The following is a 13576-nucleotide window of genomic DNA, read 5'->3' as shown; positions in this document are numbered from 1 at the left end:
GAATCCTAGTGAAACAATTACTGTGGTACCCGGAATTGATCAACAGTTGAACCATTCGGCACACTCACCAAACCTTTCACCAACTTTGTATGTGAAAAACGCTTTAATTCAAGGACCCAGAGTTCTCTTCCAGTCATATAAATAAGTTTGTTTCTCGTTGGTAAAAATTATTGATTCAAATGGTTCTTATTATTCCAATCAAAGTTTTGTTTAAGCTGAGATTTGGACATTTTATTTTTGAGGTTGAAAAACTCAATAACTTTCTTGATAAGAGTTTTGGCAGCAAAGTTGGAAACCAAAGAAAAAAATTTGTTTGACACTGAACAATGAAATGAAATTTTCTTCAAGATGTCTTCAGCTGGACTATTACGAGTAATCCAAAAGCTAGACTAAAACGTGTACAATAGATGTTTAAATATTAGATTCGTTGATATAAGTATGCCAAATTTAACAAACAATTCAGATTTTTGCGTACCAACCAAAAATCTTTAATAGATATTTATTAGCTGCGGATAGTTGAATCCAAAGAAAGAGGTTTTGTTCGATGAAGGAAAACAAACGGTCGAAATTCGTTGCCCAGAATAAGATGGCACAACGGAAAAGAATTCCTCGAATGTCTGATCGCGACCACGCCAACCGATAAACCGGGAAGTGCGTGAAGAATCCGCCGGCGGCAACCCCTTGGAATGTAATCGATAGCGTTACACCTACCACCCCACACCCCTCACGGGTCGGCAATCTCACGGATACTTTGGCTTTTGGAAATCGGACACCGGCAACGTGCCACCCGGATCCAATGCGATATTAAACGGCATAAATTGCCCGGAATCGGTGCCACTGAAATGCGATAGTTCGGGCATTATTCGGCACCACAATGGGGACAATGATTGTGTGTGTGTGTGTGAATAGGTGTCGGCTTCGCATGTGCTTTTGTTAATGTATCGCATCGTTTCCTGCTATGCCTCTGACGGTCGTACCATTGGTTTGCGACAATGTTACAGCGTTTATAGTTTTCAGTTAAAAATTTCGATTGGGTAATTCGATGCGTGGGCCCGTGAAACAATACGGAATATTAAATCCCATATGCAGGCCGTGCTCTTTAATATCATCGTGAGGATGAAATTCTCGGATGTCTCGCCCGCATATCCTGTTGCCGGATTCCCGGTTATTACGCCATCCATCATCCGGGGGCTTCCTGTTTGCATACCGATATTGCGTTCGTCGCGATCTTGTTCGACAGACGTGTAACAACGCATTAAGGACCATAAATTCACTTAAAGGATTTATCATCCCGCGAGGGATTTTCCGGGGCGACGTTTTTTTTGTTGTCGAGTTCGTGAGATTGTTGTCGGAACGAGTCATAAATCACTGGGGTTGTTTGAGACCGTGTTTATCTGTTATTCTTTGATTAAAAAGAATATTGAATCTTATAATGTAATATTTATTTTTATTATACAATCAATTAATTTTAAACCGATTTAATTTATTTCTTGTATTTTACATAATTATTTTATAATTATTAAAATATTGTTAAATATATACATTTAAAAATCATTTATTTTTTTAATTTTCAAACATAATTTCTTCATTTAAATGAATAATTCCAATACATATAAAGTTTACAACACGTTTTTCAGATTTAAAAAAGTGTCTAATGCTAATTTAAATAAATAGTTCTATTTATTAAACCTGTAATTTTATTTTATTGACAATTTTTGTCAATTAAATGTTAAATGTAAAAATAGTTTTAATTTTTTAATCTATTATTCACAGAAGTATATACAATTACAAAAATAATAGTCAACATTCTCAATGTAGATATACGTTTAAAATAATCTTCAATTTTTAATATATTTTTAATTTCCAAGTATAATTTCCTAAATAGACCAGTTGGGTCTTAAACCTGTGTTTTATTTTCTGGCCAAAAATCAAATAATAAAGAATAATAAGACAAAACGTCACGGTTTTATGACTAACCACAACCTACTGAATAATTTTTCAGGGAAGAAAATTGAAGAAATCATACTAGAAAGATTTTTGTACTACATCACTAGGTTAACACCCCTTGAAATGGGATGGTGGAAGCACTATACTGAATTGAATTTATTAAATGTATAATATAATTTCATTTTTCTAACAGTTGTTTCTGTTTGTGAATTAAATATAATATTAATTTTACAAAATTCATACATTTCATAAAAATAAATACAAACAATTACAAAATATTTTCAAAGTAGATATAGTTGGATATATACATTTAAAAATAATCCCTCTGGTATTGGATTTTATTTTATTTTAAAGTTCGAGTTGAAACTTAAGCCTTTGTTTTAGATTTAAATTTAAATGGAAATAAAATTAAATATCTTTATCATAACATATTCTATCAAAAATTCAAATAAAAAATTAAATCTTCACATCTTAATTTAATTTTTAGTTGCGTATTAACAATTTTTGTATACAGTGCATGAAATAATCATGACAATTGTTTTACAACTAATTAAATAAGTTGGTTAAACGTGTTCAATGCTTTAGATAAATAATGCTGACATCTTATTATACAATAGAAATTTAATATAAATTGAATAATATTAAAAATTATACAAAAAAAGAGAATCAGATATCTTATGAACTGTAAAAAAGCATTTGGAAAATTAATTTTTAGTAAATAACAAAATATTGTGTAAATATACAATTTCATAACATACATAAATGTCAAATTCTAATTAATATTCAATATTTTAAGAATTATATTTACCAGTAGCAGAAGATGACTAAAAAAATAAATAATTTTGAGGCTCTTTAAAACCAGTTATAGTCATTTATGAATTTTATAAAGATGTAAAAGCTAATTATGTAATTAAAACACTCAAGTTATTTTAAATTTTATATTTTGTAATAAATGAAGTGAATGTATCTTCAAATTTTTTTATTGAATTGTGAGAAAACCTTAATGAAGGTTACTTTTAAAATAGCAAATATCTGTTTAGTAATTCAACAAAAGCTGCACCTCAAGAATTTTTTGCAGATTAATGTTGAAAGTCGTACTTTATTGATTTATAATTGTGAAATCACGTTTAAAATTCAATATTGAAATTATAATATTGGTAATTGAATTAGAATTGTTTGCAATAATAAGTGTAATTTCCCAACAGACACAACAAGAAATAAATTTTCTAATGAAGACAATCCAAAATACATGATAATACTTGAAAACAGTTAATAAAATATAGTGGATACTGACACAATTGCCAAAGCAAATCCCACGTACACATAACATAACAGTTTTGATTAAACAACATAGCACGCCCAAGGCCCAAGATCCAAACACACAGACGTGCATTTAAGACAGTGCATACCGATGTACCGGGATCTTCCAGCACGCCTGTCCATTAGACTGACAGGCTGGTAAACAGTACTAGACCGTTCTGTTTGCCCAGCACTTCACATCCAACGACAATACAGTAGCTGTAACGTTCGCGGGGACCCGAAAGGGTTTCGGGGGGGCGGTGGCGGATTCACTCGGATGGGGGTCCATTATATTAACCTGAAACTGGTGGGATCCGTCGTCCTCGATCCAGGAATATCCCATTCGGAATGGTAAAAGTAAACCGTGATGAATTGGATGTGGGGAAATGGTCTTAAATCGTTCGCGTCGAGTGTTTACATTGCAATGAGGCGTATGCCGTGTTTTGCAAATAGAAGCGCGTAATTAGAAAGTTGGGTCTTATTAAATTTCTTTATGCACACACATCCTCTTAATGTTAATGTTAACTGCGAATTATCTTGTTACCCAGTTATTGAAACACAAACGGACAAAAATTCTTGTGCCATTCGTGTGTTTTACAAATGAGAAAAATGGCAAACAACGGCCACCACCGTCACCAGGTAAATTCTGGTAGCCTTGTTTGGACTGCTAATGAGATGTAAATAGATAAAAGTCTGAAAGTACGTGAGACGGTTACACTGGAAACGGATTCGAAACTTAAACAATCGCCTGTTTTATGGTAGATGATGAACACGGATTTTCTTTGTTGCAGTTTCAAGGTTGATGGGCAGTACCGCCGCAACAGCAAATATGGGTCACGGTTTGAACACCGGAATGCCGGGATTGGGTACATGTGCGGTACCGGATTCGAAACCGATGCAATTTCCACTGGCACAGCGCAGGAAGCGACGGGTACTTTTCACGCAAGCACAGGTCAGTAAATTTCTTCGGAAAATTTAGATGTCTCTTTGTTGTTGATGTGAAAATTGGCGGAAAAAATCATTCCTGCCCTACCAATTTTTCTAAGAATACAATTTGATATTCTTTTAAAGATTTCGGTATGTACATTTTTCTGAAATTCAGTAATTTCAGACACACTTTTCTTTTATTAAACTGGAATAAGCTACTTAAATATCAGAAATGCCGACAAAAAATCAACTCATTGAATTCATAAACTAATAACATCAAACTTCTCCAAATAATTCCAACTTCGACTAATATCTTATTACAATATAAAAAAGAATAAGTGAGTGAGTTAAAACGTATTAAAATTTTAAATTTCTCGAAAACCCCGAACAAAATGATTAAAATTACTTTTTAGCATTACTCTTTGTAAAGCTAAGATAGTATAGTTATCCTTTTGGAATTTTTTTAACTTATTAGATAAAAGTCATAATTAAATTGAACGTATACCGTTTCCTTTTCATACTGCTCAACATTATCATTTTAATTCTATTTAATTACTTTTGTAATATTTTGATTATGTTAAATATAAATTTAATAAGCTTAATTATAAATTTATTTTTATGGAATTTTATTAATAACATTATATTATATTTCTTCATGTAAATTCTGTTATATGAAAGTGATAAAAATAATTATTACTTAAATTATTAATTAATTATAATTATTAAATGATTTTAATAATATACTATATTTTAAGGTGCCGTTTTATTTTAAAAATTGTTAACATGAGACAATAATATAACTAAAAATTAAATTTTACTGCAATTTTATTGTGAATATATCCAATTTCATTTCTGTCTGCTTTTTATTTATAATTAAAGGAAATTGATATTTAATTGTATATTTTATTTTTGCAGTATAGTTTATTTACTAAAAAACAAATAAATATGTAAAACATTTAAAAATAACTGTCAGAAAATTATAAATTAATTCATATTACCAAAACTTTATTTTTCCATTGCAAATGGAAATATAATTGGCAAAAGATTTTATCTCAGATCATAATTTAAGTTAAACTACAAATGAAATTATTTTAAAACATTATTTTTAAGAAATAAATTTTTAATAATTATAGTTTATTTCAAATACATTAAATACTTAATAATTTTTGCCCATACTGCTATATTGAGTATTTTTGGGATAGTAGGACATCAATCAAGTGGTCTCTTTGTGAGGAAAGCACAAATTGGTGAGCAAAATATTGAGAAAACTATATGTGATATTAACAGAGCATTTTCCTGAAAATATTTTTATACAATTAAAAAATTAAAAAATTACACATATAGTATTTTTATTACATTGACACATAATAATAATAAATATTAATTTATTAAAATTTAAAAAGTAAATAATAATAAATGCAAATATGATATTTATTTATAATTATAAAATATTTATATGACATATTTGGAAAATAAACTTTAATTTTATTGCATTTGGCTTTTTTTGCAAATAAGCTGTGAATAAATAATTTATGAATAAATAATTTAGTACTATTGTTGAGAAATAAAATATTAATAATTATAATTTATTATGAATACATTTTATTAATTTTAAAATTAATTATTTAATAAAATTTCGAAGGTACAAGAATACTGAATTAAGTACAGGCCTCTACAAATATCTTATTTTTATAAATATATTAAAAATTTACATATAAGTTACACATTTTAGTATTTCTATTAAGTAAATACTAAAATACATTGGATATTATTTGGCTATTTATCGTTCTCATGCGTAAAACTATTCTATTTCTCGTTACTAAAATTGCCATCATTAATAAAATATGAATAAAAAAAAATATTTTAAAACACTTTTTATAAGCAATAAAATAATACTTTTAATTCTTTATACATACATATTTATTGATATTAATTAATATAATAATAAAAATGTTGTCCTATATGTTTTTCTCCTGAACAAATCACAAATATAATGGCGAAATCCTGAGAGAAATATACCAATCGAAAACCGTTTGATTCGGCTAAATTTTAAAAGAGACATTATGCACGACAGAGACAGTAAATAAAAATCTGCAAATTTGTTTCGTAATCAATATCTTTTACTGACTCTGTCATGTATGCTGTCTCTCTCAAACTCCATTAGGATCAAAGGCTTTTCAATCGCTATACCAAATTATATTGTATATTATTAATTTTAAATTAGTGAAAAATTATTTTGCCAAATTAAAACATTAATAGTAAATATAAACAAAAAAATATTCATTACTGTTTTTAAATTTTGAAATATTTATAAAAATACATATTTTTTAATTGCCTTTAATTAAAAATTATTGTTGTTTTACAAATAAACTAAACATGAAATTATTTTAAAAAACTGTTTTAGAGGAATAACATTTTTTATAAATTTATTGAATTTCTCATTAAAAACCAATTTGATAACAGAGTACTGAGAAGAATATTGAGTTCATATGAAGAATAAAGAGTTAATATGATATTAACAGACCACTTTTCCAAAAAATAATTAATTTTTATAAATACATATATAAGTTAGTTTAAGAAATTCAAATTATAATACATAAACACCAAAATATAATGTATATTGTTAAATTATTAAGAAATCATTTTACAAGAAAAAATAATAAATATGAATATAAAAAATTTATTATTAGTATTAAAATTTTTAAACATCCTTTTTTTAAATAAATATTTAAAAAGATAAAACACATTTTAATCTGAGCCACCGCAAGTAAAGAGAAATTTGAAAATTGTCTTTATCCACTTGTCATTCTCGTGAATAAAATTACAGATTCACGTTAGCCGAATTTTATTTTTCCACACAGCCAGAACGGCACGTAACTCCCTTAAAATTGCCACAATATTTCATCTCGGAACATCGAGCTTAATAAAATCAAAGCCGGGTCGTGCAATCACCCTGTATGTGGGACAAAGCGACGTCGGTCGGCCGACGCGCATTTCGGTAGGCGTGACCCCCCCTTCGGTGAGCGTAAGCGGCAGGTATGCCCGGAGAAGTGGTTGACGGGGGGAGTGGCCGTCCTTCCCCCGGTCTAACCGTCTAACCGGGCGGCGGACCTATCGCGCGTGCCGCCACCGCCGCCGGTTCCCCGGCAATCATGTCGGTCGTTTTTCGCCACCGCGCCAAAAGTACCAACGGCACGCGGCTCGTCTTTTTTCCATGCGACGGGAAATAACGCCGCCTGAGATGTGCCGCCGTCGCTGCGGAATTGTCGAACGTATCGTGGAACTATTAGTCTTGTAAGTTTGATGTAATTTTTTTGAGGTTCTGTGTTGCTGTTTTCATGGGGGATGGCAGACGATGGCTGATTTGTTTTGGCGGACGGTAAAGCGGACTGTAAAACGAACATGGCTAATTAAAGTTTTTTTGTTCAGGTCTAAACTCTTAACATTTACGTTAAAAATATACTTTGATGCAATTAAATAAGTTTTCTGGAAGATTAACGTGTCTGATATTTGATTATTTTAAAATTTTAGCTTTAAGTGTTATAAATATATATTTATACAAAAACAAAAAGGTTGGTTAGACACGTTGCTTCTTCCAAGTAACCGATTTAATTGAAGTTACACTGGCACTAAAAATTAAAGGATATTATAATACTTAAAATGTATCAATAATAAAACTATTAAATATATTAATTAATTTCTTTTATGTTACATAGAAATAAAATTAAAATTATAATAATATCCTTTAATTTTTACCGCCAGTGTATATCACTTATTTTTTTATTAGATATTAAAATATTGTCAATCTGAATTTGTGCTCAATACTATTTCGTGTATCGATAATATTTTATTAAAAGAGTTGCCAATTTAAATATTAATTTAATTGGTTTCAACATTTTGTATATTCAATATTATTAAAATATATTTTATAATTAAATATAAATTAAATAAATCACTTAAATAAATTCATAGGAAAGTTTATTTTAAGAAATTATTATGTTTTTTATAATAATTATAAATACTTTTTATTAATATTCATTTTGAAATTTAAAAATAAATTTATCATAAAAATTTATTTTCTCAACATTTCGCCTTGAAATTGTCTTCTTAAAAACCACAAATTTGGAGGCCATTTTAAGAAATTACAAATTTTAGTATTTTTATTAAATTAACACCAAATTATATTATATATTATTAATTTTAAATCGGTAATTTTATCAAATTATAAAATAAATAATTATAAAATGTTTATTTTTAGTTCTAAAATTTTGAAATATTCATAAAAAATGAGTTTTAATAGCATTTTATATAATTTATTATTGTTTTACAAAACAATAAAATTATTTTAAAATATTGTATTCGAGAAATATAATATGAATAATAATATTTATCATAAATACTTGTTTATTAATAAAATTTTAATTTTTAAGAAATTACACATTTTAGTGTTTTATTAAATTAATACCAAATTATATTATATATTAATATTGGTAAATTAGTAAGAAATAATTTTTAATAAATTAAAAAATTAATAATAATAAATATGAACTTAAAAAAATATTTATTATTAATTTTAAAATTTTGAAATATTTATTTAAGAAAATATTCATTTTTTATGGCATTTCATTATAAATTATTATTGCTTTACAAATTATTTTAAAATACTACTTTCGAGAAGTAGAATTTTAATAATAATATTTATCAAAAATACATGTTTATTAATTGATATTAATAAAATTTTGATCACATTTCTAATTATATTTTTAAAATATGTTTGGGGTAGTAGGTTGATATGAAATATTTTTCTCTAAATATTTTACTCGTAATCACTTTCTTCTAAAGAAAACAATAATTTGATGGAGAAATATTGAGAAAAATATATATATTTTCGACCATTTTCCTAAAATTAAAAATTTTTATCATTTAAAAATATTTTAGTGTATTTATTAAATTAACGCCAAATTATATTATATATTAATAATGTTAAATCAGTGAGAAGTAATTTTAGTAAATTGAATATTTAATAATAATAATAAATATAAACCTCAAAATATTTATTATTAAGTTTAAATTTTGAAATATTTAAAAAAAAAATAATATTTTTATATTTTATTTTTTATTTGATTTTATTATAAATTATTGTTCTTTTACAAATAAACTAAAGTTAAAATTATTTTAAAATACTGTTTTCGTGAAATAAAATATTAATATTTTTAAGCAAAATATATTTGGGCTAAAAGAAACATTTTTTTATTGTATTTTATTATAAATTATTGTTATTTTACAAATAAACTAAAATTAATATTATTTTAAAATACTACTTTCTAGAAAATTTTAATAATAATATTTATCATAAATATATATTTATTAATAAAATTGTGATCACATTTATTATTATATTTTTAAGCAAAATATATTTGGAGTAGTAGGAGGTTGATATAAAAGATTTTTTTCTGAATATTTCACCATCTAAATTGTTGTCTATAAAATTTCTCTTAAATAAACCACAAATTTTATGGCAAAATATTGAGAAAAATTTGTTATATTAACGATTATTTCTCTATAAATACATTTTTTATAAATTTACATTTATTAAAGTAACACTAAATTATATTGTACATTATTAATTTTAAATTAGTAAAAAATAATTAACAAGTGAAAAATGAATATTAATAAATATAAACATATTATTATATTTATTATTAATATTAAATTTTTTAAATATTTGAAATAAAAGTTTTATAATTTTAATTTATTTTAAATATATTTTTATTAATATCAATATTAATTTATTTAATAAAATTTTGACCATAATACATTTTATTTAATAAATTATTAAATACAAAATTAATTTATTTTTAACAATCTTGTGTTTTGTAAAATTTTCAGTAAAAAAATATAATTATAAAAAATATATTATCTATAAATATTTTGTGTTACTTATTTTGTAAATAAACTATAAATATACATATATAATTTAATTTTATAATCATAATATTTTTGTGATTATAATTATATGTAACACACTAACGATGAAATATAAAAATTGTTATGGTCATCGTGGTGCCTAAACGATGAGAAACGGTATCGAAAAGTGACAGTTTCAAAACTAATCATCCCAATTATGTGTAATTATGCGTTTCATTATCTACGGATTTCCCAATAATTGTTTTCATTGTTACAGGTCTACGAATTGGAAAGGCGGTTCAAACAACAAAAGTACCTATCAGCGCCTGAAAGAGAACATTTGGCCTCCTTAATTCATCTCACACCAACCCAAGTAAGTCAATTTCAAACAAAGCCTTTTTACATTTCGCTGCTCGTTCAAATTTTTAAATAATTTTTTTTTTTTTTCATCGATTTTGTTCGATAAATCAAAATAAAGGAATCGCTTATTGCGACACAGCTTAACTTTGTAACGCGAGAACGTCGAACGGTGGAGAAAAAACTTAAAATTCAAGATACTTTTTGGGGTTTCGTCTCCTTTTTAAATGTGAGCCGTTTAATAAAATTTTAATGAAATTCCCCCCCGACAAAATCGTTAGACAAACAACGAACGCGGGCGTTTTGTTTCAGCCCACGGCCCGATACCGTTTATTAAATTTTCCCAAATTCAATATTTGCACCCCAACGGTCCTCGCTCCGGGTCCCACGGCAATGGTGTTGATATTCCTGGCGTCATAATCCGGGGGATTATGCCGAGGAGCCCGCTTTGCAAGGCATTAAATCGCTATTAAAGCCGTAGCTTATGATAATTAACCATCGTTTAACCGAACAATGGATATCGTTTTGTGACTGACACATCGAATATGATGATCGACACGAGTGTTTCAATTAATTTTGCACGTAACCGTATCACTCGTCTTTTCTGTCCCCTCCTTCCCGGCCGGTCGCAAGTACCGGTCGGAAAACGAGGTAAAATTTCAAAATTGGAACCTCTACAATTCTATATTTCGGACGCAGTAGCGTTCTAAAAATCATAGCAGCGTGATTCCTTCAGTGGGCCCCCGGGGGATGTTCGTAATTCCATTGAAAAGCGTTTCTTTCCCAATTACCGGCGCACAAAATCAAAATAACCGGGGCACTTGTTGGGGTCCGGATGAATGAGTTCGGTGGACCGAATGCACATTACACCCACAATCGAATGTGCCCCTTTCGAGTGGCTAACGAACTGTGATCTTGACAGGTCAAGAAATTTCGGCCGATTGTTCTCACGCAGTTTATAAAAAGCCTATCTAGATTTTCGATATCGGTGCGGTTGCGGTTGTGAGGGTGTTTATTTAAGTTTTATTGGGGAACAAGTTGAAACCTTAAAAATTACCCCGTTAGTGGGGTAAATCTATTTAGAAAAAAATATGTCAAATTGGAATTTTGTTACTTATTTATTAATATTTTATACATATTTTTTTTAGAATTCTGGAAAATATTCAGTTTAATTTATGTTCTAAATTATCATATTTTAATAATAATATATTTACAAAGTAATAATCTACTAACATCAAAGTAATAAAAAAATATATATATGTTAATTTGTTAATTTTATAAGTATCTTCACTAATACATTAATATACTACAATATCAAAATATTTTTAAATAATATTCTAAACTAAATAAGAATTGAATATTATAGTAAACTTAATCTTAATTTGTAAATTTAATTAATCAATTTATATTTTTATCTAGAAAAAAATACGTCAACTTGGAATTTTTTTACTCTTTAAATAATTTAGTTTTTTTTCAAATTCTGGAAAATTTTCAATTTAATTTATTTTGAAATTATCATATTTTAATAATAATATAGTTACAAAATAATAATCTACTCACATCAGACTAATAAAAAAATATATATACATGTTAATTTTTATATAGTATTCTCAACTAAATAAGAACTGAATATAGTAAACCTATTTAAAAGAATCTTCTAAGAAATTGCTCAATTTTTATTATATTAGTGTAATATTCCAATTTTTATAAATTAAGTGGTCTGAAGTAGTTTAAACGCATATTTTTTTTTTAAATAAGTGTAAAATATCTTTAAAAATAGCTTAACTTTTCTTTTTCAGCTTTGGTTTTAGTTGCGATATACTGATAATAGTATCTTTAAAAAAAATTATTTTTACACAATACAACATCAAAATAATTCTAAATGTTATTGTTCACTGTATAACATAATTAAGCTTTAGTAAATCTACTTAAAAGAAACTTTTAAACACGTCTTAATTAGTAAATTTAATAAATTAATAGTTATTATGTAATATTCAAACATTTTTTATATGAATATTAATTTAATATTTCAGAGTCAAAAGTTCACGTGTATTTTTATAAAAAAAAATGGTTTAGATGCAAAATATCAGACTGTAGGAAATAAAATAAAAAATTAAAAATGAATATATAAATATAAAATTTATTTTTTTAAACGCCTATTTACTAATTCGAATATTTTTGGAAAAAAAAAAATAAAAAAAAAATAAAAGCTGAAGAATTTCTTCTTTGCCATCTTTAAAAATAATTAAATATTAACACAGTACCTAACCTTAGAATTTGGAAATTTATTTAATTTTAAAATCACACCAGAAATATTAAAAAAAAATAGTTCAAACGCATATTTTTTTAAATAAATGGTATAAGGGTAAAATATCCTCAAAAATAGTCTAAATTTTCTTTCTCAGTTTTGGTTTTAGTTGTGATATACTGATAATATCTTTAAATCTTTAAAAACCAACACTTTAAAAACAAAGTAATGAAAAAAATAAATGTAATAATTTATTTTTACAAAAAAAAAAAAATTAAAAATATTAACACAGTGTCTATTCTTAGAATTTGGAAATTTAATTTAACCTCGATTAATAAAAAAAAATATTGTAGAATGATTAAATTTAAAAAAAAAATTTAATTTAATTCCCTTTTTTGATTATATTATTATGATAATTAATTTATTTTAACAAATAATTGTGCACATATTCACACATATACTTTTAGTTTATTGTAAACATTGTCATAATTTAATAACATTTAATTGAAATTATTAAACAATTAATTACTTAATATGTAGTAAATCAATAAATAAATTAAAAATACTAATTTTAATTCATCCATTAATTTAATAATTACTATATTTTTGACTATTTTTAATTCTGATAGGTACTTATAATTTTCGACATATAAAATATATTTGATAAAAAAAATATAACAAAAAATATTAAATCTAGAAAAATATTATTTTCGAAAATAGGTGCATGTGTAAATGTACTACTTTTTATGTTTTCAAAATTGTTTATTGTGATGACAAATTTTCGTTTATCCTTTTATTTTTCATCTAATGACATCTCCAACAAATATCACTTTTAAAAGTCACTTTTAGGATGTTTAACCAAAATCGTTTCAAAACAGAATTAAATTTGTT

The 13576-nt window shown here is 26.0% G+C and overlaps 1 protein-coding gene across 1 annotated transcript in view; it reads left to right on the top strand.

Annotated features, from left to right (window-relative positions):
- Nucleotides 1-13576, top strand: part of LOC109601900 (homeobox protein Nkx-2.1) — a 34038-nt gene that overhangs the window by 9927 nt on the left and 10535 nt on the right. The window contains exons 4-5 of the mRNA XM_020018199.2: nt 4038-4198; nt 10358-10453. Coding sequence (XP_019873758.1) covers nt 4038-4198; nt 10358-10453 — 257 coding nt within the window. The remainder of the gene's footprint in view (nt 1-4037; nt 4199-10357; nt 10454-13576) is intronic.

The sequence above is a fragment of the Aethina tumida genome, chromosome 1 (genome assembly GCF_024364675.1).
Source record: "Aethina tumida isolate Nest 87 chromosome 1, icAetTumi1.1, whole genome shotgun sequence".
In the NCBI taxonomy this organism is placed as follows: domain Eukaryota; kingdom Metazoa; phylum Arthropoda; class Insecta; order Coleoptera; family Nitidulidae; genus Aethina; species Aethina tumida.
This window is presented reverse-complemented; position numbering and strand designations above follow the sequence as displayed.